Source organism: Mustela putorius, unplaced genomic scaffold (genome assembly GCF_011764305.1).
Source record: "Mustela putorius furo isolate JIRA1106 unplaced genomic scaffold, ASM1176430v1.1 tig00004007_pilon_pilon_pilon, whole genome shotgun sequence".
In the NCBI taxonomy this organism is placed as follows: domain Eukaryota; kingdom Metazoa; phylum Chordata; class Mammalia; order Carnivora; family Mustelidae; genus Mustela; species Mustela putorius.
Window position 1 is genome coordinate 6,252,470 of NW_025422145.1, and position 23,706 is coordinate 6,276,175.

General features: G+C 44.5%; 1 protein-coding gene across 4 annotated transcripts in view; it reads left to right on the forward strand.

Annotated features, from left to right (window-relative positions):
* Window positions 1-23,706, forward strand: part of TXNDC11 (thioredoxin domain containing 11) — a 60,624-nt gene that overhangs the window by 19,848 nt on the left and 17,070 nt on the right. For 2 of the 4 annotated variants that reach the window (XM_045072149.1, XM_013055139.2), the window contains 3 exons: window positions 4,225-4,318; window positions 20,233-20,345; window positions 22,641-22,841. In XM_045072149.1, the coding sequence (XP_044928084.1) occupies window positions 4,225-4,318; window positions 20,233-20,345; window positions 22,641-22,841 (408 nt within the window). Of the gene's footprint in view, window positions 1-4,224; window positions 4,319-20,232; window positions 20,346-22,640; window positions 22,842-23,706 lie in introns of those variants that run through there. The other 2 variants (XM_045072150.1, XM_045072151.1) reach the window with 2 other exon arrangements.

Below are 23,706 nucleotides of genomic sequence, written 5' to 3' on the forward strand. Positions count from 1 at the left end.
AGTGATGAAAATGTCACTTGCAAAGCCACGAGTTCTATGACTTGTCATTTTAGTATTTTTTTAGTTATTTGACTTAGATATCAGTAGCTTCTATATCAATAATGTTTTATTTTTATTTTTAAAGCACTTGACAGAATTATCTGATTTGTGCCTTGTAACATACCCACCAAATGCCAACAGTATTATTTAGAACATTTATCTTGTATTTGTAGCTAAAATAGTTTCTAATTCTTACCATGAATTTTCTGTAACTTATCCACATAAGATCCGTGATTCTGCATACATCCATTAATCCTTATTCTTATTCTTAGCGGTTAAAACCACATTGTTTTAAATTAAAGTGGGATGGGGAAGAATCTTGGGAATCTTTTGGAGGGGAAAGCAGGGGCTTAGGAAAATTGCCAAGTGATAGAAAACCTCAGCCATTTGGAGAAAAACCTAGTAGAATGCGGAATGTAGAATGGCACCTGTTGTTATCCTTTTGTTTGTTAGTGAAAGTCTGCTCTGCCTTTGCCAACTCATAGTTTTAGAGCACTGTGAATCAGACCGTTTTGAATTTTCTAGGTGTTTATTAACAGAAACACTTCAAGTGCCGTTGAGTAGAAACACCCCAAGCTCACTGTTCTTCTGGCCACTAGAGGGTGTATATACCATCTGCTAAAATTCAACCCATGCTGCGAATGGTATTCACTTAGCAGAGAAATATTTTATGCTGATGAGGTTTTGCTGGCTTCCTATAAATAGCCCATTTCCAGCCCCCTCATTAGAGCAGGTGCTGAATATACTGTCCCCCACAGAATGGAATTAAAAGCACGCAAACTGGGTCAGGTTGTAAGCCGGTACTCCTCATGTTTTATTTTTGCTAAATTGTAGGAGGAGCTTTGTGTCATTTATCTTTTTGTCTCCATTCTGTCACTTGTTAACAAATGTTTGTTTTGTGCCTGCTCAGTGGCAGGTACTGTCTGAAGCAGCTATGTAGTGAGGAACTAGAGAGACCCTCTGCTTCCTGGAGGTAAACACCGAAATGAAGACCAGACTGCAGCACAGACAAGGTGCAGGGAGTTGAGTTGTGTCCCCCCAAAATTCTTAGCTGCCAGGAACCTCAGAATTGGCCTTATTTGGAAATAGGGTCCTGACAGGTGTCGTTAGTTAAGGATCTCGAGATGAAAGCATCCTAGACTTAGAGTGGGTCCTAAACCCAGTAACTGGTTCTGTAGACGAAGAGAAGAGGACACAGAGACACAGGCCAGAAGGCCATGTGACACTGCGGGCAGACACGGGAGGGATGCAGCCACAAGCTGTCTGGGGCCACCAAAAGCTGGGGAGGAGGCAAGGAAGGGTTCTTCCTCAGAGCCTCCGCAGAGAGCACGGCCCTGCTGCATCTCCTGATTTCAGACTGCTAGCTTCTAGAACTGTGAGAACAGATTTGTTGATCGAGGCCAAGTTCGAGGTAATTTGTTAGGGCAGTTTTAGGAAACTAATGTACAAGATCATTTCAGATCAGCGCCCAAAGGAAAATCAAGGAGGGTGATGTGGTAGGCACAAGGGCAGGGAGGGACGGTAGAACTGTTTTAGAAGAGAGGGAAGCCCTCTCTGAGGAAAGAAACTTCCAGTGAAGCCTGTGTGTGACCCAGCCCTGAGGAAATTTCGAGGAAGGGCTCCAGGAGGAGGGAACAGTAAATTAGAGGTCCAAGGGAAGGACTTGGACTGGTGGAGCAGACGGCAGAGTGGTAGCAGCGGAGGTCACACAGGCGTCCTCTCCTGTCATGGGTCCCGAGTTCACCTGACTGACCAGTTATGCTCGGGCAGTTGCACTCCTGTGAGCGCTCCCCTGAGGGCTACTTAAGCATCCAGGAGTGGACCAGTAGGCCACTGGGGGAGGAAGACCTTCACATGTTGGAGAGCATCCGAGTGAAGAGGCACAGCCTGTGTATGGGCTTCGTACCTGGCAGGCAGGGCTTCGGCCTGCGTGCCCTGCCGGCTCATCTGAGAGCCTCACAGGTGTGCGAGGGCGGGACAGTGTTGTCCGCCTGGCGGTGGGCCCTGGGTTTATTTGCTGCTGAGCAAACTGTGGGCCCGGACCTAGAAAGGTCCTTGTGTGTGAATATGCACTTTCTTGTCTGAAATATTTAAGTTTTGTTCTCAAACCTGCCAGTTTTCAGAAATTAAATACAGACCGTTAATGGTATTATCAATATTTGAAAAATAACACTTGAAATAGACTTTGCGTGCTCCTTGTGTTGTGATTGGCTAGTTTTTTACAATTTCTGTTGCTTTGTACCATCCGCTGAAGTTGCTGATTCTTACGGTCTTCGTTTCTGTGGCAGAGAGAAGTGAACATAACCTTGCAAATGAGATTATTTGCTTTGTATTTTTTATGGGCTTGCTTTGGCCACAGTGCTTGAAAATTGCAATGCCCATTCTCTTGAAGATGAGACTCCTTCATCCCAGTTACGAAGGCGCTTGAGAAACCACAGCTGTGAAGCTGTCAACAAGAGTAAACCCTTACTCTGGGGAGTTGTGCACGGAGGACCCCTGCAGTTGGTCCGCCCGATACTCATTTTGAAACGTTGAGTTTAGGCTTTCCTTGAAGACTCAGAATTCACGTTTCCCTTCCTTCCATTACTGTGTGTACACGTGTGCATATGTATACATGGACGTGCAGCAGTACTGTGCGTGTAGACAGGTGCACACTCCTGGGCCCCGTGCCCCCCTCCTGTTCACATGAGTGGGAAGAGGGCTGACATTGACCTCCTCTAATTTTTAGCCACGAAACATTTCTTAATATGTAGGGTGAATTTATTCTACTTGATTTTGGTTTGGAAGATTGGTCAGAATTTAAAGAAACCGGAATGAGTCTGTTGTCTTTCTGTTGTGTTCATTTCTGTTATCTTTTTTGCCCAATATTAACTGATTGACTAGAATGTCTAAAGATTTCATTTTTTAGATGTTAGGATTAACCATTCTGATTCTGTCGGTTTCTAAAAACCAGTTGATTTATTAGAATTGAATCTTAAAATAAGCAAGTGCTTTAGATTTGAAAGAGTGTGTTCCCCTACAGATCAGAACTTTCCTTTTTTGTTTTTGTTTTTTTGCAATATACTGATGTAAAATTTTACCCAGAGATTAAACTTCTGCTTTACCTTCGGGATATGATTTTGTCCCAGCGATCAAATTAGCTCAGTTACTTATTAAGAGCGTGTTTTAGGGCCAGAAAGGAGTCTTTACATTTGCCTAGTGCCTTATCAAGCTCATTCTTCTCAATAACCCTGTGATGAAATGTCCCCATTTGTCAAAGAAGGAGACTGAGGCTTCCCATTGAAGGGTCCACCCATGCCCATTCAGCATCAGACTCCAGGCCCAGCACTCTTTCCCCAGGGATCTCACGGTTTGGCTTTTCGGACAGATACGATTATCACAGACAGAATTTGTGCCACAAGGCCTTCAAGAAGGAAGCAATTATCCTGACCTGGGAGGCAGAATATGTCTGGTAGGGGACAATTAATTGGTTTGGCAGAACGCAGGAGTGTTCTGTGCTAAAGCTTAGAGAAATGGTATGAGCAGGTGGAAAGAAGCTTGTGGGACTAGAGGAGCAAGAGGGGTAAAAGATGGGCCCTCTGCAGACTGACCTGACCAGAGAGGAGGGTTGCCATTGTACAGGATGGGGGGGGTCCAGATGTGGGGAGATGCCCCTGGAAGGATGACCATGAACACCAGTGGAGCCAATCTCATTTAACCTGATTTCCGTAAGTGTGAAGGCATGTTTGGTGTGAATGGGAGGAAGTGATTGAGGAAGAAATCTGAGAAAGGTTACGAAGAAACCTTTTGTAAAATTGAAATCACTGATTTCATTTACCTGGAGACAATTAGATAAAAGGCGTGAGTACTTGAACTTGACGGTGAGGTTTCTAGTCAGGGACCTAGGAGAACTAGGGTGGAGGTGCTCTGAGGGTGGAGAGACCCACTTAGGGAGAAGGAAGTTTCAGCTCTCAGTGCATCTCTAAATGCTCTGTGTCTCCCTCCATTACCCTGCAGGTTGTCTAGATGGAGGGAAAGCTCAGTCCTGTCCTGCAATTTTGTTCATGTGGTTAGGCTTCTTAAAAAATGAAACACAACGAATTGCAGTTGCCAAATAATAATAATGGCATGTCCCGATTTAAAATATTCCTGTGACACAGTGGCCGCTGGTCCCTCAGTCACCTCATTCTGCTCTTGTTCCCGCAGCCTGGAGTCCTCGGCTACTTTGAGTTCAGTGGCTCGCCCCAGCCTCCTGGTTACCTGACCTTCTTCACTTCAGCTCTGCACTCGCTAAAGAAAGGTAAGCGTGGTTCCTATCCAGACACGAGTACTTGCGGTAGATGTGTGTATATCGTTACCTTCTTCTGTGTGTGTTACCCTTATGATTCCATATTTTAATTGTCCCGATTCTTTTTCTCCGTATGTATATAAAATACACTGTTTTGTGTTGTATTGGCAAACAAAACACTATGCCGTCTCAAATACAATTTTCTAAGATGTTTAGCTTTTTAAACTGTAGCTTGATCATTCTGTGTCTGCAAATATGTATTTTATACCTGAAAATTTAATATGCCATGATCTCTTTTTTGAGTGTATACATACAAGTTGTGGTCAGAGTTTTTAGTGGTTATGTTACCAGTTGGGTATACCATAATTTAGGAATACATTTCCTTTGGGAAGTAGTTTTACAAGTGTAAGAGTCATGTTACATTACAGCATAAGCATATATATATATTATATAGCATATATATATATATATATATATAATTTTTAAAATTTTATTTATTTATACCTAACTGAATCATGAATTATTTGAGGTCCCTACTTTTTAAATGAAACGTTGTGTCCTGCCCATCTTTTCATGTTGTTCCATGTTCTTTGTACCAGTCATGACCTCCTGTCAGTTTTCTGTTGGATACGCTTTCATCTGCTCGCTTGTCTGTGTCTTCTGTTACTGCGCTGCTCCAGGTCCCTTCCCTCGCCCTTGGACTAGACCAGTGGATGCTCAGCTGGTGTCCCCTCTTGCCCCTTCTTCCTCACATTAGGGTCTGTTCTCCCCATCCTCTAGGGTCCAGCTCTCCACCTGTCAGACCCTGATTCATCCTACAGGGTCCAGTCAGATACCACTTCTACAGTTTGCCCTGATCTCAGTTGGGTATCTTATCAGTTCTCATTCATAGCACTTAACATACTTTGTATTTATGTATGAAGTTATGAGATTTGTTTTGATGTCTGTCTTCTTCCTCAGACTGTGCGGTTTCTGAGCGTGGGGCCTGTGTGTCTTCCGTAAAATGCTCTTTCCCCAGCGTCTGGCGCATAGCAGGGTTCAGTCACTCTTTGCCAAGTGAGCGATCAGATTGATGGCTGTGTCATCTTTTCCCCAGTAGATCAACCAAAAATACATAACTGTCCTTCTATTACTGGGTATTAGATTGCTTCCATTATTTTGCGGGGAGGAGGATTAGAGTAGTATATTAGTACAATCAAACAATCATATGACTGGCCGTTTTGAGATAGACCCTGTTTTAGGGTTATATAGATAGAGGATCTACTGCGTTTGTGTTTTTCACCTTGGGGACATCGTGAGAGGAAATCAAGCTGTCACATAAGTATGTGTCTGTCCACCTGAAAGACTCTGAGCTGCCCAGATTCAGGTGACTAAGAAGACTTAAAGTTTGGATTTTGAAAGCAGCATACTGCCAGCATAAAAAAGCTTAAGCAGCTGATACTCAGAAATGTTCTTAGAAATGAAAGCCCCCTCAGAGATTTCAAGTGAACACTGTGCGTGAAAGGCCAGTCCGCAGTCACTCACTCATGGACCTGATGGTAGCATTCAAGTTCTTGAGTTGCAGAGGACACTTCGGGATGGTGGAAGGATGTTTTATCATCCAGTTAGCTTGTATTGTGTGCTAGTGATTCTTCACAAATTACATTTTCATTCAGAAGCTTCCAAAATTTCACTTCTTTTTCGGAAGAACTTTTCCAAGTATAAGATAGTAATCTTTTCTCCCCTGTTTTTTCTTTTCTTTTTTTAAGCAAGGGAAGGTGATAAATGGGTAAAAAGTATTTGAAAGAACAAAGTGAACCTCTCTGGTCAAATCCCTAATACTGACAAATCATCCCCGGCAGTTTCTTGTCAGAATAAATCTAGTCTCTGATTACCTTAACTACACTTCTTCCCTAGCTTGTGACTCTAGTGGGGCCTGGTAAAATCCTTCTGTTTATGAACTTTGCAAGAGCTGAGATTCATTCTGATTCATCATTTTTCACTTCATTTTTGTGGGTAAATTCTCACTTAAATTTAATGAAGCACTTTTAGAGGAAAAAGACAAGTGTAGAATGATGACTTTCCATACATATGTGCACTAAAATCTTGCTTTGAGCATCTGGTCCCCCCCCAACTTTCCTTTCTCATACCCAGAAGTCAGACAGTATTTTACTTGTGAATAGTAGATGTTTGGTAAGAGAAGCGTGTGCACACCTTTTTTTTTTTTTTAATGTTATAGTTTGGAATGCAAATTATAGGTCAGGGTTGTGTTTAGATTTTGTGCAACAAATTGAGGCCTAAGACACATTTGCCTCATTTAACAATGGCTTATCAGAGCTTACCTGGAGAAGTGCTTGGTCTGTTGGAGAAAGCAGATGGCCTGGTTCAGCATGACACATGGCCTGGTTCAGCATGACACAAGTGTTTACAAAATGAGCCTCTTTCCTTTGCCTTAATTTTTTAAAATTGTCTTAGAAATAGCCAGGACAGTCTCTGACATTTGTCTTAAAGCTAGCTGGCCTCAGTGGACAAGTCTTCTGAGAATGTACTGACGTGAATGTACTGACCCATGTCTGGGTGTGGGGAGTGTGCTAAGAGGGTCCATGCCTGCCTCAGAAATGCGTGAGTTCAGTTCTCTGATCTGGTTCCATGGTACTTTGTCCCTCTCAAGACTGTCTCTATAACATTTGATAACTTTTACACATTATCGTATGGAAGATTGGCTTTCTGCCTGAGGACTTAATACTGACTGCTTTCTCTTTTTGTGGTTTTAATTCTTGCCTTTCATCTCAGTTATCTGGGTCCTTTGCCCCTTGATCGCAGTCTTGGTGCTGATTTGTCCGTTGACGGGGGTGATACGGGCGGTGCTGCTTTGTCGTATTTCTGTCCACTGTTTTCCTAACTGTGTTACTGTCACCGTTTGTTATATAGCACTTCTGTATTTTCATGTAGTTTAATCTGTGGTTCTTTTTCTTTTTTTTTTTTTAAAGATTTTATTTATTTATTTGACAGAGAGAGATTACAGGTAGGCAGAGAGAGAGAGAGAGAGAGGAGGAAGCAGGCTCCCTGCTGAGCAGAGAGCCCGATGCGGGACTCGATCCCAGGACCCTGAGATCATGACCTGAGCCGAAGGCAGCGGCTTAACCCACTGAGCCACCCAGGCGCCCTGTGGTTCTTTTTCTTGATTTCTTTTCTTTTCCCCCTAAAAATCTGATCACTAATTAGTTCATTTTTTAATTTTTAAAAATTGTTTAGCACTTCATGCTACCTGGATTTCCTCTGGCTTTTTTCACATACAGAGCACAGTAGTTTTTTCCTCCCCTTCTTATTGGCTAATCAGCACCATTTACAAAATAATGCTTCCATGTTCCCTCATCTTGATGATGCCTGGTTTTATCTCAAAATAGTTTACATGTAAGCGGGATTGTTTCTTTTCTTTTCTTTTTTTTTTTTTTTAAGATTTTATTTATTTATTTGTTAGCGAGAGAGTGAATGAGAGCAAGCACAGGCAGACAGAGTGGAAGGAAGAGTCAGAGGGAGAAGCAGGCTCCCCGCGGAGCAAGGAGCCCGATGTGGGACTCGATCCCAGGACACTGGGATCATGACCTGAGCAGCCGCTTAACCAACTGAGCCACCCAGGCGTCCCTAAGCGGGATTGTTTCTATGTTTTCTTTTGGTCTAGATACCTTTTTTTGTATGAGTAAATATAATTTCATTTCTTGCTTTGTAAGTTATTACCTGGTAAAGTCTGAACTTTGCCTCCCCTAAGTCTTGTGTCCTATGGAATCCTCTTTTATATCACTTGGCTGGTTTTGGTAGCAATTGTATTAAAGGTATATATTGACTTAGAGGTGATGGATGTCTTCCTAACATTTCGCCTCCCTTTCTAGGATTGCAGCAGGATTATTCATTTATTCAGACCTTTTAATTTTTTATAATAGGTCTTACACATTCCTCATTAATGTTTGATCATTTGAAGTGCTGAATGATTAATTGTGGGCCAGCAGTCTGTGTGTGTTTCAGGATTGGGAGGGAAACCAGTCTCTTGGAGTTCTCCCCTCTCCCCAGACTGCAAAGCATCTTTGAACCTTTCCACTTTTGATCTTGGCAGACAGGCTTTCTTTTTTTCCTAAAGAAAATTTGGTAGAGGTGTCAGTGTTTTTAAGTTGCTTACTGGATTTTTTTCCATCTTATGCTTATTTCATTATTTGCTATAAACGTGTTCTGGTAAAATGTTGTTATATTTCGCTGCGATTCAGTGACTTTTTTAAAAAAGATTTTTTGTTTATTAGAGAGAAAGAGTGCCCTCCAGCAGGGGAAGAAGGGAGAGGGAGAAGCAGACTCCCTGCTGAGGAGGGAGCCTGATGCGGGGCTCGATCCCAGGACCTCAGGATCTTGACCTGAGCTGAAGGCAGAGGCTTAACCTTCGGAGCCTCCCAGGGACCCCTGATGTAGTGATTTTTTTTTTTTTTTAAGATTTTATTTATTTATCAGAGAGAGAGAGGGGGAGAGAGCAAGCACAGGCAGACAGAATGGCAGGCAGAGGCAGAGGGAGAAGCAGGCTCCCTGCTGAGCAAGGAGCCTGATGTGGGACTCGATCCCAGGGCGCTGGGATCATGACCTGAGCTGAAGGCAGCTGCTTAACCAACTGAGCCACCCAGGCGTCCCTGTAGTGATTTTTTGAAAAGAGAAAATTTGCAACCAATTTCAGTCTTTTTTTTTCCTTTGGCCTACAGGAAGGACAGAGTGCTGGCTAGTGAGGGAAGCCGTGGTCTGGGAGATGGCATTGCCTAGTGTGCACCCTTTGTGTACCAAGGACAGGAGCTATAAACTTGAAGAAAATATTGAACTCTTCTTTGTGTGAGTTTGTGTAAGATTGAAGGTGATGGAGAGAAGAGTCAGTGATTATTTTATATAGCTACATCCTCTATACGATACTTTGTGAATAAAGTAATAGTCTTCATGTCCGTAGCAGCTCAGTTAGAAAGCCGCTTGGCTGAAAGCACTTTAAGTATCATGTATGTTTCCTTAAAGAATTCTACACTAGGTATTGTATAACCTGACCAACCAGTGGACACAGGCCTTCCTTTGCTTGTACTTTCTGTTCCTGTGGCATGGTGTTCTCACTATGGAAATGACTGTATACCTTTCCCACCAGGATATGAGCTGCTTTGTTCAGATAATATTTTGATTGAGTGCCTTGAGGCCCAGGTTTTATCCTCCTGCTCCTCCAGCTTCAACACCCTGCTTGACCACTGTTGTAGCTAAAAGGTTGAATGAATGACTATAATAAAGGCACTTGACCTTGAAATTGCTCAAGTGAGGGCAATTGGAGCAGTGAGATGTTAAGTCGCCTTGGATTCCTTCCCACCACCACTTCTGTTGCCTGGCCTTGCTGGTTCCTGAGACCAGAGTGTAGGCTTTGCTCACGACAGGAGCAGGCGTGGGCCCCTGCCTAATGCACTCTTCTTTCTCTGCCTTTCTGCTGGCGTTTCACTGTCCCCTGACACTGGAATCCTAATGAGCTGAACTGAAATTTACATGGTACTTAAATGTTAACTTTGAAAATACACTAAACCATTAACTAAGGATGCCATTTCTACTTCTGCCACTGTTAGGAATTCCTAAACTCAGTTGACTATGGATCCTTGTGGCATTAGTTTTCTAAGGAACACCCTTTGGGAACTACAGTTGTAATGAGTTTTTAATTTTATTTAAAAAAATTTTTTAAAAGATTTTATTTCTTTATTTCACACACACACACACACACACACACACACACCACAAGGAGGCAGAGAGGCAGGCAGAGAGAAAGAGGGGGGAAGCAGGCTCCCTGCTGAGCAGAGAACCGGATGTGGGGCTCAATCCCAGGACCCTGAGTCCAAGGCAGAAGCTTAACTCACTGAGCCACCCACGCATCCAATAGTGAATTTTTTAAAAGAGGAATTTATTAGTGGAGGAACCGCTAATTCCAGTCTAGGGTCGCCTACTCTGCTAGGTGGCGTCCGACAGAGCTGTGCTTTCCTGGTAGAATTGAGTCCGGGTGCATACAGAGCACTCTCTTCCATATCCTTATTCATGAATAAAGCTTTTCCTGGAGCGCTTTTCTGTTAGCTTGTGAACTTTTATATAATATCAAGAAGTCCAGAGGGGAGGATTTTCTTATTCTGTAAGTGACAGACATTTTTAAAGGTACTGAGAAAACAGGGGACTGATTTCTTAGTTAAGTAAGGTTCATTCTGATATTTGGTTTTTTTCCTGAGTTCCTGGGTCTAATTCTTGAGAGTTTGGATTAGGCATTGGGTTTAACAGTTCTCCGTTAATGAAGCAGGTTTCAGGATTACTTGTTTTTCTTGGATAATCACATTCATTGTCACTGTACTTGTAGAGGAAAACCTTTTCCTAGCTGTCTCTTTGAGTTCTGAGGCCCTCTGGGGACTAATTAGTACACATTAGAGTAAGTATGTTAGAAATTCCATGCTTTTTGTTCCTGTGCCCAAAACTGACTTCTTTGTGATGTTGCTGTTGTTACAGGAAGGATGTCCCCATGTTTCAGAGGAGATGTTTTTATTCCCCTTATGACTTACCTCTTAAGCCTTGTAAATGCTGCTAGAGAAAAATTAAGGCCAAAGGCACCCCCTCCCACCCCCCACTTCAGGTTAGAGTCAGAAGCATGACTTACTGATTGAACAGACATTTGAAGATCTACTGTGTGCTCCAACTTTGAATAAAACTAGTTCCCCAACATGTAATACCACCAGATAGGATGGCAGACAGGTAAGCTTGCCTACAGGCAAGTCTGGGGACCGGTTTAGGCCAGGTTGTTGGAGTGTGGAAGCGGGTCATTAACATTAGATCACTGAGATCACTGCCGCTCAGAGGAGATGGTGCTGGCCTGGGGAGGGTTTCCCAGGAGAATGAGGTGTTAGCCTTCAGGTAAGTGCAAGGAACTAGAGAGAAGATAAGAAGGGATGGGGAAAGCTAAAGGTATGCAGGAAGCTCAGAATCAAATTTAACCATTTATAGATATTTTGATTCCTTGAACCTGTGAATTTTAAAAATAATGCTATCTTCACTTTCTGTTTTGTGATATTTTCTACCTTTGGAGGATTGTCCTTTTTAGGGTCTGTGTGTGTGTGTGTGTGTCCTCTTTCTTAAGGGTTTTTGGTTTGCGCGTTTGATGTTTTTGAAGCTATAAGACTCTAGGCAAAGAACCAAAAACATTAAAATCTTTAAAAATTCTCAGGGATCACCTTCTATAATAAAGTCACAAGCTTATAGTGAAACAACTCCGCACCAAACCCAGTTCTGGTCTCTACTTGGCCACTTTTTATGTAAAGCTGAGTATGGTAAGCTGATACTAGGCTGAGCCTTTCTGGGAGTCAGGCCCTTTATCTGCATGATCCAGTCTTCCCTCTTCGAAGTAGAACTGTGAGTATGGCCTTGTGACTGTCTCTGGTGAGAAAACAGGCTGTGAGGAGGCTGTTAACTGGCTCGAGGTCACTGGGGTGGCTCCCCAGAGATGCCCGTGTTCTAATCACCAGAACCTATGAATATAGTACATCACATGGTTAGGGACAGTTGAGATTGTGTGACGAATTGCGTTGCTAATCAGCTGACTTTGAGAACGGGAGATCATCCTGGATTATCTGAGTGGTCCCGGTGTCATCGGGCGGATCCTTAAAATTGGAATCAAGAGGCAAAGAACAGTGTCAGAGAGACACAATTTGAGAAGGACTTGTCCAGCCCTTGCTGTCTTTGACGGTGGAGGGGGCCCCAAGCCAGAGAGCGCTGGCTGCCTGTGGAGATGGATTCTCCCCAGAGGCCTCCAGAGGGAACATGCCCTATGGACACCTTGATTTTAGTCCACTGAGGCCCGTTTTGGATTTATGACCTCCAGAACTGAGAGATAAACGTAGCTCTTTTAATCTACTAAATTTGTGGTAATTTGTGACAGCAGAGGTAGCAGACGAATGCAGTCCCATACCAGCAAATGAGGAGCTGGGATAGGAACCCAGGACCAGGTTTCTCCCGTTTACTGCTGTGTTCTCCACGGATGTGGGGCAGGGGACGGCGTGGTCATTCCTGCCTCCTGGCCTTTGCCCATGATATTGCTTTAACTAGATTGCCTTTACCTAGTTAATATCCACTTCCCTAATTTTCCAGTTTATAAATATTGCGCCGCTAATATAATGTCTGGCACATTACGGATGTCAGATGGAGATTTCCATGCCACTGGTCCTTTCCTGGAGCTCCTGCTGCACGAGGTGGCCATGGCCCCACTTAGCAACTAGCATTGTTTTCTTATTTCCCCCTGAACTTCATTAGTATCTTCCTCACAGGAAGTTCCCATAGGCCAGGACTGAGTCCCTTAATAAGTCATTTTAGTAGCTGGTGTCCTGTGTGACCATGGTCCACCCATGACCCTTTCCAGCTGGTCTTCGGGTTCTCTCTCTGGAAGATAAGGGAGCTGTGCTCTGGTCGCCTCTAAAAGACACTTCAGTTTGAAAATGCACTGGTCCTTGGCTTATTTTTATAGGCCTGGGAGCTGAGAATTGCTTTTATATTTGTTAAGGGTTGTTTGCAAGAAAAAAAAAAAAAGAGCGTGTTACCTTTGTGCTAGACCTTAAGAACAGCCTTAAATGGGGATGCAGGAGGGATTTATAAACGGAGGGGTTTCTTTGCTGAAGTCTTTCCTTCCGTGAAGGTGTAAAAACAAAAAAAAATTTTCATCGAAATACACACAAGAGAAGTACTTGATCATTTTCATACTGTGCTTCGGTGAAATGGCGGGGAGTGTGAGGGATTTGCAGTCGTGTGGGTGTAGTGACCGTGCATGGTTAGCTCTGTGGTTTGTGTTCCCCTAAATGATGTATGGAACTACATTTCTCTCCTCCCTGATTCACAAGAAATTAAAAGTCCTAGTGAAGGAATTCCGTGTTTCCTTAGCATTTAGCAGTGTTGTGGCCGGGACCAGAATGTGCATGTTGTCTCTGTGGTGCCCAAATGCCAGAAAAGTCTCTGGATAATTGCTTTGTGCTTTATATTAAGAATTTTGAAAATACACAAACCTCAGAGTCACAGTTCTGGTAACAAAATGCAAGTAATTGCTATAGTTCGTGTGTTGGAAACAGACATTTCTGTGGTCTGTTACGTTTCTTTGAAGGTTTTTTTTTATCTGGGTGAATGTATTTAGTATTGGAAATGTGGGAAGTCATCCACTAAAGAATTACGAATCACTGCGTAATGCTAAGTACCATGGGATGGTTACCCTTTTTGTGGAATCGTGTTGTTTCCCTTTTTCTGCCTTGTCTAAAACTTAGGAAAGAAGAGCGGGAAAGCAGAAGTTCGTAAAAATGGCAGAGTATAGAGTAAAATGAGGATTGTTTTCAGGAGGGTGCCACGATGCAGGTTTGCTTTTTGGAAATGTCACTACTTCCCAGGGTAAAGAAGTGAAAGACGTTTTCCCAGGGCGTCCGGGGCTTCTTAGCCATGCTGATTAGAAGCCACATGACTTAACCCAGTGGTATTTAGTTTTGAAGTATCATGCTTTTTTTTTTAGTATATGTGCTGCCGAAGCAAGCACAAGTATCATGCTTTTTATTAGCAGTTCTCTTCATGAGTATTTTTCTTTTTCTTTTTTTTTTTTTAAAGATTGTATTTATTTGACAAACGGAGATCACAAGCAGGCAGAGGCAGGCAGAGAGAGAGGAGGAAGCAGGCTCCCTGCTGAGCAGAGAGCCCGATGTGGGGCTCCATCTCAGGACTCTGAGATCATGACCTGAGCCGAAGGCAGAGGCTTAACCCACTGAGCCACCCAGGCGCCCCATGAGTATTTTTCTTGACCTGATTTTTATTTTTGTTCCCTGGTTTTTGAGAGATTAGCTCACACGGATGTCTCCTGGCTAGCACATGGCTAGTTCTGTTATAAAAATTTCCACACTGCTCAGCTGCACCATTTCTCATCATTCTTTCAGTATATCCTTGGCCGTCTTACTTTGCAGTATACCGAGTGCTGTTAGCTTCAGGACTCTGAGAGAGAATTAATTTCGGAAGCTCAGCAGTTTATACTTAGAGGCACAAGGTCTAGGGACCCACCTTTTCCTTTCTGAAGGAGAGGAGGCGACACACTTTTTTGTTTTTTATAAGTTTTATTTATTTATTTGACAGAGACAACAGTGAGAGAGGGAACAAGCATGGGGAGTGGGAGAGGGGGAAGCAGGCTCCCCACAGAGCAGAGCACCTGATGTGGGACTCGATCCCAGGACCCTGGGATCAGGACCTGAGCCAAAGGCAGATGCTTAAGGACTGAGCCACCCAGGCGTACCACCCCCCCCTCACATTAACAGTGCTCATTAGCTATATGTTGCTGGTGGCTACCATATAGGCCCGTGCAGCTACTGACATAGGCTTCATTATTCAAGTGTTCCAGGGTAAAGCAATTTTTTCTTGAGCTACTGAGTCTCCTGCACACACATCCCTGAGTTAAATGGTTTCAGATTGTGTTCCTGGTTATATGTTAGGTGGTGAGTGTGAGTTGTGTAATTTTGCTTCAGGCAAATTTATTATTTTTATTATTATCATTATTATTGGGTATTTTGGGGTTTTTTTGTTTTTGAGAGGGGGAGAGCAGGGGAGAGTGTGTGCGCACATGTGCGAGCCAGGTCAGGGGGAGGGGCAGAGGGAGAGACTGATTCTTTTTTTTTTTTTAAAGATTTTATTTATTTATTTGACACACAGAGATCACAAGTAGGCAGAGAGAGGGGGGGAACAGGCAGGCTCTCTGCTGAGCAGAGAACCCGATGCAGGACTCAATCCCACGATGCTGAGGTCATGACCTGAGCCGAAGGCAGAGGCTTAACCCATTGAGCCACCCAGGCGCCTGGAGAGACAGATTTTTAAGCAGACTCCATGCTGAATGTGGAACCCCACTCAGGGCTCCATCTCTTCACCTCATCCTAAATCAAGAGTTACATACTCAGCCGCCCAGGCGCCCTACAGTTGAAAATCTGTTCTCCTTCCTAACCAGAGAAACTATTGTTACTCTTTCTGGAATGTTTGAGAATGTTAACATTTTGCCTCCCAGAGGTAGTTGATATTGCCTTAGTATGTGTGTGTTTTATACCTCAACAGTAAACTGAAGTCTTGATGTTAAAAATTAAGTTTAAGCAAAATAAAATAGTCTGATATTAAAATGTTAAGCAAAAGCCCCAAAAGAAAAATCTTGATGTGAGCCAGAAAGAGAGCCAGATGCATCTGAGTAGAAACCAGATGGAATTTCAGATTCTTCCATCCTGGATGCGCCTTTGGTGGTTGCAATGAGGTGAACAGCGACGGCGCTGTACGGACAGTCAACAGAAGCTCTGGTACCGAGCGGGAGTGTGGGAAGCAGGGGTGGAGCTTTTGGTTAGTGGTGGAGAAGAACCTCACTCTCAAAGACAGCCAGGGGTGAACTATGCATTAGTACAGAAAGTAGATAAGATTAAGATCGGAGCAAGCATCTTTGTTATTTAGAGCACACAAGTAGTGACATTCTGCTGTGATGCCGTGATGCCCTGCGGGCATAGATGGTGGCATAGATGGTGGCCACATATGTGGTGGACTGCCGTGTTGTGGAGGGACCCAGGTCCCAGGGCTCAGCACTTTTTCCAGCAAATGGCCAATACGCCAGTGTTCATGCTGTGCTCAACTCGCCCTCGTTAGTTTCCCGTCTGACCAGCTACAGAAACAGGCTATAACTGCTGCCTTTCCCCTGAGGTTCTCTCCTGGTCTTGGTACCTTAGGCAGCGGTCTTTGTAACTCTTTTCACTGGATGGTGAATAGACACTTGTAACTGGCCAGTTACCTGGCTAACAAGAGTTTATTGAGATTAAAAAAAAAAAAATTTAATTGAACAGGATCACATATGTCTTTGTTGGACCTTACTTTGGTGGGGAAGGGGGGAAAGACATTATTCTAAATTTATTTTAATTTTTATTTAGTTTTTTTTTTTTTTTTAAGATTTTTATTTATCAGAGAGAAGAGAGAGCGAGAGCACAGAGATAGGGGCAGTGGCAGGCAGAGGGAGAAGCAGGCTCCCTGCTGAGCAAGGGGCCCAGTGCGGGACCCAATCCCAGGACTCGGGGATCATGACCGGGCTGAAGGCAGATGTTTAGCTGACTGAGCCACCCAGTCGTCCCCCAAATTTATTTTTAATTCAACAAATTCAAAGTCCTTAATTAAAATGTTGAAGATTTATTACTTTTAGGATTAAATTATTCATTTTAGAAATGGCAGAGGCCCCTACCATAGAAAGCCTTGGAGCCCCGCTTACCAGAGAATGTTCTGGATGTGGAGGTGAGAGGTGTTATTTTTTGTGTCTTTCTTACAGTATAAACTTGCTCTGCTAATTCAAGTACCCCTTGTACACATGACAGTGCAAATTTAAGTGGCTTCTTCTAGCGAGATTTCCGCTACATGCAGGAACTTAAAATAGATGTGTGAATCTCGACCTCTGTATGTGAAAAGTAAAGTTTTAAAATTGTGATGTGTTTGGGCATGTTCGAATCCACTGTGTGCAGCAGGCTGTCCATTCTTAATGTAGTTAAACAGGTTTTTGAACGAGCCCTTTCAACTTTTGGATCAGCCTGTCACTTTTTATTTTCTGCTCTGATAAGTCATGTTGGTGACATTGGCCAACTGTCAAATGCATTTCCTCACTGGCTGCTTTTCCTTCTCCTCCTCTCTTTTTAGCGGTGGCTGTCCACCAAGATTCAGCCTTCTTCTGGAGAGTGGTGCCTTCGAACCCTGTATTATGTCCTGCTATTTTTTCTGACAGCTTTGGGATCTGAACTTACATGTTATACCGTTTTTTAAAATTCAAATTTTTTTTTTTAAAGATTTTATTTATTTATTTGACAGAGATCGCAAGTAGGCAGAGAGGCAGGCAGAGAGAGAGAGAGGAGGAAGCAGGCTCCCTGCTGAGCAGAGCGCCCGATGCGGGGCTCGATCCCAGGACCCTGGGATCATGACCCGAGCCGAAGGCAGCGGCTTAACCACTGAGCCACCCAGGTGCCTCTAAAATTCAAATTTTGAGCTGATTTTATACTTGTAGAAAAGTTGCAGAAATAGGACAGGGATTTCCTCCGTTTTCTTCCTTCACCTCACTTCCCCCAGTGTTAAGATGTTGTGTAACCAACCGTTGGTGACAGTACTTTGGTCAAAACTAAGACATTACCATCCGTACAGTATCATTAACTGAACCACAGGCCTTGTTTGAATTTTGCCAGTGTCTTCACTAATGTGTTTTTTTTCTGTTCCAGTCTGGGATCCCACATCACATATAGTTATTTTTTTTCCTTCCTTAGTCTCCTCCGACTGGTGACAACTCTGTAGTCTTCCCATGTTTTGCGTGATCTTGACATTTTGCAGGAAGGCTGGTCATTGTTCACTTTGTTTCTCAAAGAGCTCCAGCTTTTGCCATTAGGAGCATCTTGGGTTGGCTCCTATATCCTTTGAAGATGCTCCGTCCATTATTGTGACACTGAGGTGTGCCCGTCTCCTTTTGTACTTCCCTTGCCCCACCTCTGGAATCAGCCTCTTCTCCAGGGAGCCCTGGTTTCTTTTATGGAGGAAAGGCATGTAGAAGCCAAGATCAGGGTGCTGGGTGTGCTGGTTGGTGTCAGGTGTTATGACTTGTAGGCCCCTTGAGCAGGTAGAGCCAGGACATGTATGTATTTACACCCACACGTAGACATAGGTGAGTAGCTGTCTTTCTGTTATCGGTGTGTATGTGCGTGAAAAGCCCTAAGTTTATATTAATTTCCTCTGATTCCAGTCTAACACCAGCATGTAGCTTTCCTCTTGTAATGTGTAACTTTTTCCACCCAGCCCTGAGAATCTGGCTCTCATTGTCCTTAGTTTTACTATTCTCAGTCAAGATACTGTTCCAGTTACTCAGCTCTTTCTCTGCACCCCTCCAGCCCTCCTCTGTGGTGCGATTCCACATTAGGCTCCCCCACATCTTGGTTGGTTTAATGATTTTGGTTTGTGAGTTTGTGATGGATGTGAAACATCGCTGAAGCTCTGGGAGCCTCCATAGGAAAAGGTGTCCCCGGAGGAGAGTCAGAGTCAGGCTGCCTCACCCCTGTTCTTCCGGCCCCATTTCCTCTCCTCTCCCGTCTTTGCCCCTGCCCCCATGTGTAACCAGTCTCTGTTGTTTCTAGCTTATCCTTCCTGTGTTTCTTTGGTTTTGTGTCCTATTAAACTAGTTGGATTTGAATGAAAGGTGGTGTCGGGTCGCCACACTGCGCCCTCCCCGCCAGCCGCTCCCCCGAGAGCAAGGTGACACCCCTGCTGCAGAGTGGGGCTCGGAGGACGAAGGTGGGAGCTTGGTGTGTTCTGTACCTTCATAGTTTATATTTGGGCTACTTGGATAGAACTTGTTACATCTAAACTGTAACCGGTATCTTATTTAACATCTAATAAAACAGAATGAAGCTAAGAAAGAAGCTACTGTTTCCTATATCATCTTACCCACTCGCCTCTATTACTAGATATTTAATCAGTTTTTAGCTACACATACTACATCTGCTCCGTGAGGGAAAGACTTAAGGATAAGGTCACTTTTGATCTCTATCCCCCACACAAAACTATTTTTATTATCCTTTCAGGGTCCTTATACTTTTTTTTAAAAATACATGCCTGTAGGAAAAAAAAGTATGTTGTTTTATAAGATGTGAGTTGTTTTTCTTTTTTTTAACATAAAAAGATACACTTTACCTTTCTTTAGTGTGCTTTTCCCCTCACATGTGTCAGTAGTACACGTGTCAGTAGTACACATGTGTCAGTTGTACACATGTGTCAGTAGTCATGTCCCCTCACATGTCAAATAGTAGCCCCACTCTACTGTTTTGAACACCTGCAGAGTGTTTCTTGGTGACTGCCCATACAGGTGACCTTGGGCACACAGGCACGGACTCGCGGTGGGATTTGGGGCCGCAGTCTCGGCCTCCGTCTCACTGTGAGCGTGCAACCCCTTGCTCCCCTGAGTGGCTGTCACTTTACATGTCCCACCAGCATCACGTCAGAGCGTCCTTTCTCTGCTGGTCACCTATAGTTGGTATTTCCCGTGTCTCAAATTGGGGGCAGTTTGAGGTAAAGAGGGGTATTGTTTTAATTTGCTTTCTTCTGAAATAGGGTGGTTGAGTGTATTTTCATGTAATTATTAGCCTTTTACTTTTTGTCTGTGGTTTGCGCATTTTTAACTGCTTTTCTTTTTCTTATTAATTTTTGTGAGTTCTTTGTACATTATAGGTTCATTCATTTAACCAATATTTATTGATCTCTTAGATGCCTGGCCACTGCGATAGGTGCTGGGGTAGTAGCAATAAATAAGGTTTCTAACTTCACAGAAGTTAAGAGGAAGTTGGACCAAAGAAAATTAAAATAAATCAACAAGATTATGTAGATACTAATAAGTGTTGTTAAAAAATAGAGTAAAGGTAGAGAGAGTGCTTGAGCGGAGAGGAAGCCCCAGTTCCCCCTTATGGACTTTGTCCTCGGAGTATTTGCCTTAAGGGTGGGGTGGTCAGGGAAGGCTTCTTGGAGAAGGTGGGGCTGGAGCTGAGGTCTGAATGGTGAGGAGCCAGCGGTGGAAGTGTCCAGACAGAACAACATACCCCTAGGCTCCACGGTGAGGCAAATGAGAGAGGGCCCGGGGTCACAGGAGATGAGGTCAGATCATCGTAGGCAGATACGGTGTTCGGGGCTGTCAGGGTTGTTACTCAGGAGGATATGTGAGGTCTGTTCCCGGAGGAGGGTTCTCCAGCTCCTCCTTTTCTGCCTAGGCTAGGTGAACAAAAGGAGCTTTGCTCTGGGGATTTGTGCATCAAGACTTGACCATTGCATTTTGTGGTTGTTTTAAGGCATAGGCTTTTTCTTTAATAAAGGCAAATTTTCTGTTTCAGATTACCTAGGAACAATACGATTTGGGGTTATCACAAATAAACATCTTGCGAAACTGGTATCCTTAGTACAATCTGGAAGTGTGTATTTACATAGACATTTCAACACATCACTTGTAAGTATTTTGAAATCACATTTATATTAGTGCAGTGGTTCTTAACCTTGTTTAGGTCATGGACTTCTTTGAGAATTGGATAAGATCTATGGGCACTCTCCCTAGGAAAGTGTATGTGATTTTTATATGCAAACTGAGAGTTCCTGCAACCTCACACTAGAGCCTGCGTCCCCGTGTGCAAACCCATGCATCAGAGGGCTCTCAGATGTAACATCCAGCGATTGTTTTTATTCTTCGACTTTGGTGCAGCCTTGTTTGTTTTCCTCCTCGGATGAAATCGCAGGATGATTCTGTTGGAGAATTGTTACTCTGGGCATAATGTTCTCAGAGGTGAAACTTCCATTAGGCGATGTTCTTCGTTCATCTGTACCATTCATCAGGAGTAATCATGTGATATGCTCTTCTCCTTAGCTGATGAAACGGATTTTGAGGTTCTTGTTAAGTCACAGTGTGAAGCTGATGGCTTCTCACCCCAGAGAGCCTTGGTTTTCCATTGTCTTTGCTCCCTGATTTCATTTGCTTTCAGTGAAGCAGCCCCAGCTCAGCTCTTTCTGAGCGCTGACCTGTGCCCCGCGGAGCCCTTTGCCTCTGTTATATTGCTGCTGCTTCAATCCTGTCACTGAGTTTATTTTTTTAAGTATATTCTGTCTCTAATGTCACTGACAGTGTGTGTGACTTATAGGTTTAGTGAAGACCAGTATCTGTGTACCCAGCCCACTGAACCTGGGCTCCCCTTGACTTGACGTGCAAGTTTCATGCCTGTGGGAGGACTGTTAGGCCCTCTCCGGGGCACCACTTTGGTTGCCAGTCCCCCTGGCTTCTGCAAATCCCTAGGAGCCCAGATGCTATGCTGTATTTCACGTCATTTGTACTCCAGCAGTCAGATGTATTTTTGTGTTTTCCAAATAGAAATGTGTTTATGATGTCTGAGTTTGTTTTTTCAAACTCCTGTGGTCCCCACTTTGAGAGTCCCTGCTTTGCTGGTTTCTCTGCCACCCGCCCATCCTCCTCGTGCCCCTGAGCTGCTTCTTACTTCCTCTGCTTTCACTGCTGGTCTTTTTCCTCCATCCTCCTCCTGTAGCATGCTGCACAATCAACATACATCATATGGGTTTAGAGGGGAGGGCACTGAGGAAGGAGCATAAAACAGAGAGAAAGCTGGGGCTGTGGGAAAGGCCCTGGCAGACTCACTGGGCTTACTGCTTCAGGTCTGTAGTTCTGAAGGTTGGTGGTTGATTTAGCAGAATTCCTTTTAATAGTTTTTTTTTTTAAGATTTTATTTATTTGATACAGAGAGAGAGATCACAGATGGACAGAGAGGCAGGCAGAGAGAGGGGAAGGCAGGCTCCCTGTTGAGCAGAGAGCCCGATGTGGGGCTCAATTCCAGACCCTGAGATCATGATCTGAGCCCAAGGTAGAGACTTAACCCACTGAGCCACCCAGGTGCCCCAGAATTCCTTTTATCAAATGAAATACTATTGGGATTCCAGTATTTTAACAAATAAAACCGGTGGACATCCTTGTCACGAGGCAATTTAATTCTCAGTTTTGGAGAGTATAAAAGATCTCATTTTGTGGAACCATCCAATGCACTTTTTTGGGGGAGTTTCATTTGAAACCCAGTGAGCCATATTGGAATTTCCAAACATAATTTTATGTTGACCTACTTTAAACAGAGCACAAAATCTACGTGTCTCTTTGCTTCCTTCCATACACGTAAGGGTGATCTGTGGCTTTGTACAAGTTCTAGGTCATGCGTGGATTCATTCAAGTATTTGTTGAGTTCTGCTGTGTGACAGGTGTTCTTCTAGTCACTGGGGTACAGGTGGCTGGAAGATGCAGATACAAAGCTCTGCCCTAAGGAGTATCTTCTCCCACCATTATGAGCCAAGTTTTGAGGAACCAGTGTAACAATCTAAATTATCCTCAACTTTATAACTTCCATTCCCTTGGGTATTCATTGATCCTTTTACAATAATTCTTTTGTAAGAACCCAGTAAAATGTAATAGTTCCCCTTGGCCAGGGTGGAAGAGGCCACTTTTGCCAGCAGCAGATCTGGAGAGTTCTCCCTTGGTTGAGGCGTCTGCTGAAGGGAGCTGGAGGGCTCTGTGACCTGAGAGTCGCCCCTCTGAGCTGCCCGTGCTCTTTGCAGCCACTTAGGAGGAAACGCTGACTGGAGGAGCCGGGGCAGGTCACGGCCTGGAGTCGTCTTGTGTGCACCTGGGCGGCAGTGGGGTGGTCGGGGCCTCTTGAGCCTGCCCTGCCTTCAGCCCTCCCTGTGTTGTCCTCTGCAGGTCTTTCCCAGGGAGGTGGTCAGCTACACCGCAGAGAACATCCATAAGTGGGCCTTAGAAAATCGAGAGGCGCTCCTCCGATGGCTGCGGCCACACGGCGGCAAGAGCCTCCTGCTGAACAATGAACTGAAGAAGGGGCCTGCGCTTCTTGTGTTTGTACCTTTCAATCCTTTAGCCGAAAGCCACCCTTTAATAGATGAGGTAAGAGTCCTGATGTTAAAAGGTATCTCCTAGGGAGCAGGTAAACCTCATGAACTTGGATGTCTCACTCCACGTTCAGAGTGATTTCTACCAGGATCCAAGAGCCTGCGAGGAGTGGCAGCTGCCTTTCTGTGGCGTTACTCCTTCCTCCCATAAATGGGCAGGAGAAGAGTGTGTGCCGCAGATGGGATCCACTGCCGCCTCGCTGGCCACATTGACTGACAGCTGCTCGGGTCTGGGGGAGTCGGCGCAAACAGGCATGACCATCCTGTGCCTCCCCAGGGTAGGACCAGATGTCTCTTGTCCCGCCATGACCCACTGGGGGAGTAGGATAGAGGGGATGGAGAGCAGCACAGGCAGGGTTCAACGTGGCTTGGAGACGCCGTTGTCGGGTGGGGGGGCCTGACGGCAAGCCCTGGCCGAGCTCAGCCCTCAGCCGGCAGCCAGGGAACAACAGTGGGGATACTGGGCTCCCTTGTTTCTCTAAGCCTTTCCCGTGGTGAAGATAAGCAGAGCAGTTTCCAGAGCCAGAGCTGTCGGGAGTCTGCCCCTCCCTCCTGCTTTTCCGCCCGTGCACTCACTCTCTCCCTCTCTCCGGTGTGAGTTTGTTTTATATGCGGATCATTTGGAGGCACTTAGAGAGAGTAATAACAATTACCAGAGTGTGCCTGGGATTGCTAAATTGGATTTACTGGGGGGGTTTATTTTTTCCTTCCCTCAAGGATCCCTTAATGGGCCCAAACCAATTTCGGACAGCCATTGTAGCACTGGCCCGGCTAACCAGACGCGGCCTCTCCCCGGGCCTCTCTGCCTCAGCCTGGTGGTCTGCCTGGAGGCGACAGGGGCTCGGGGATCTTTTCCAGCC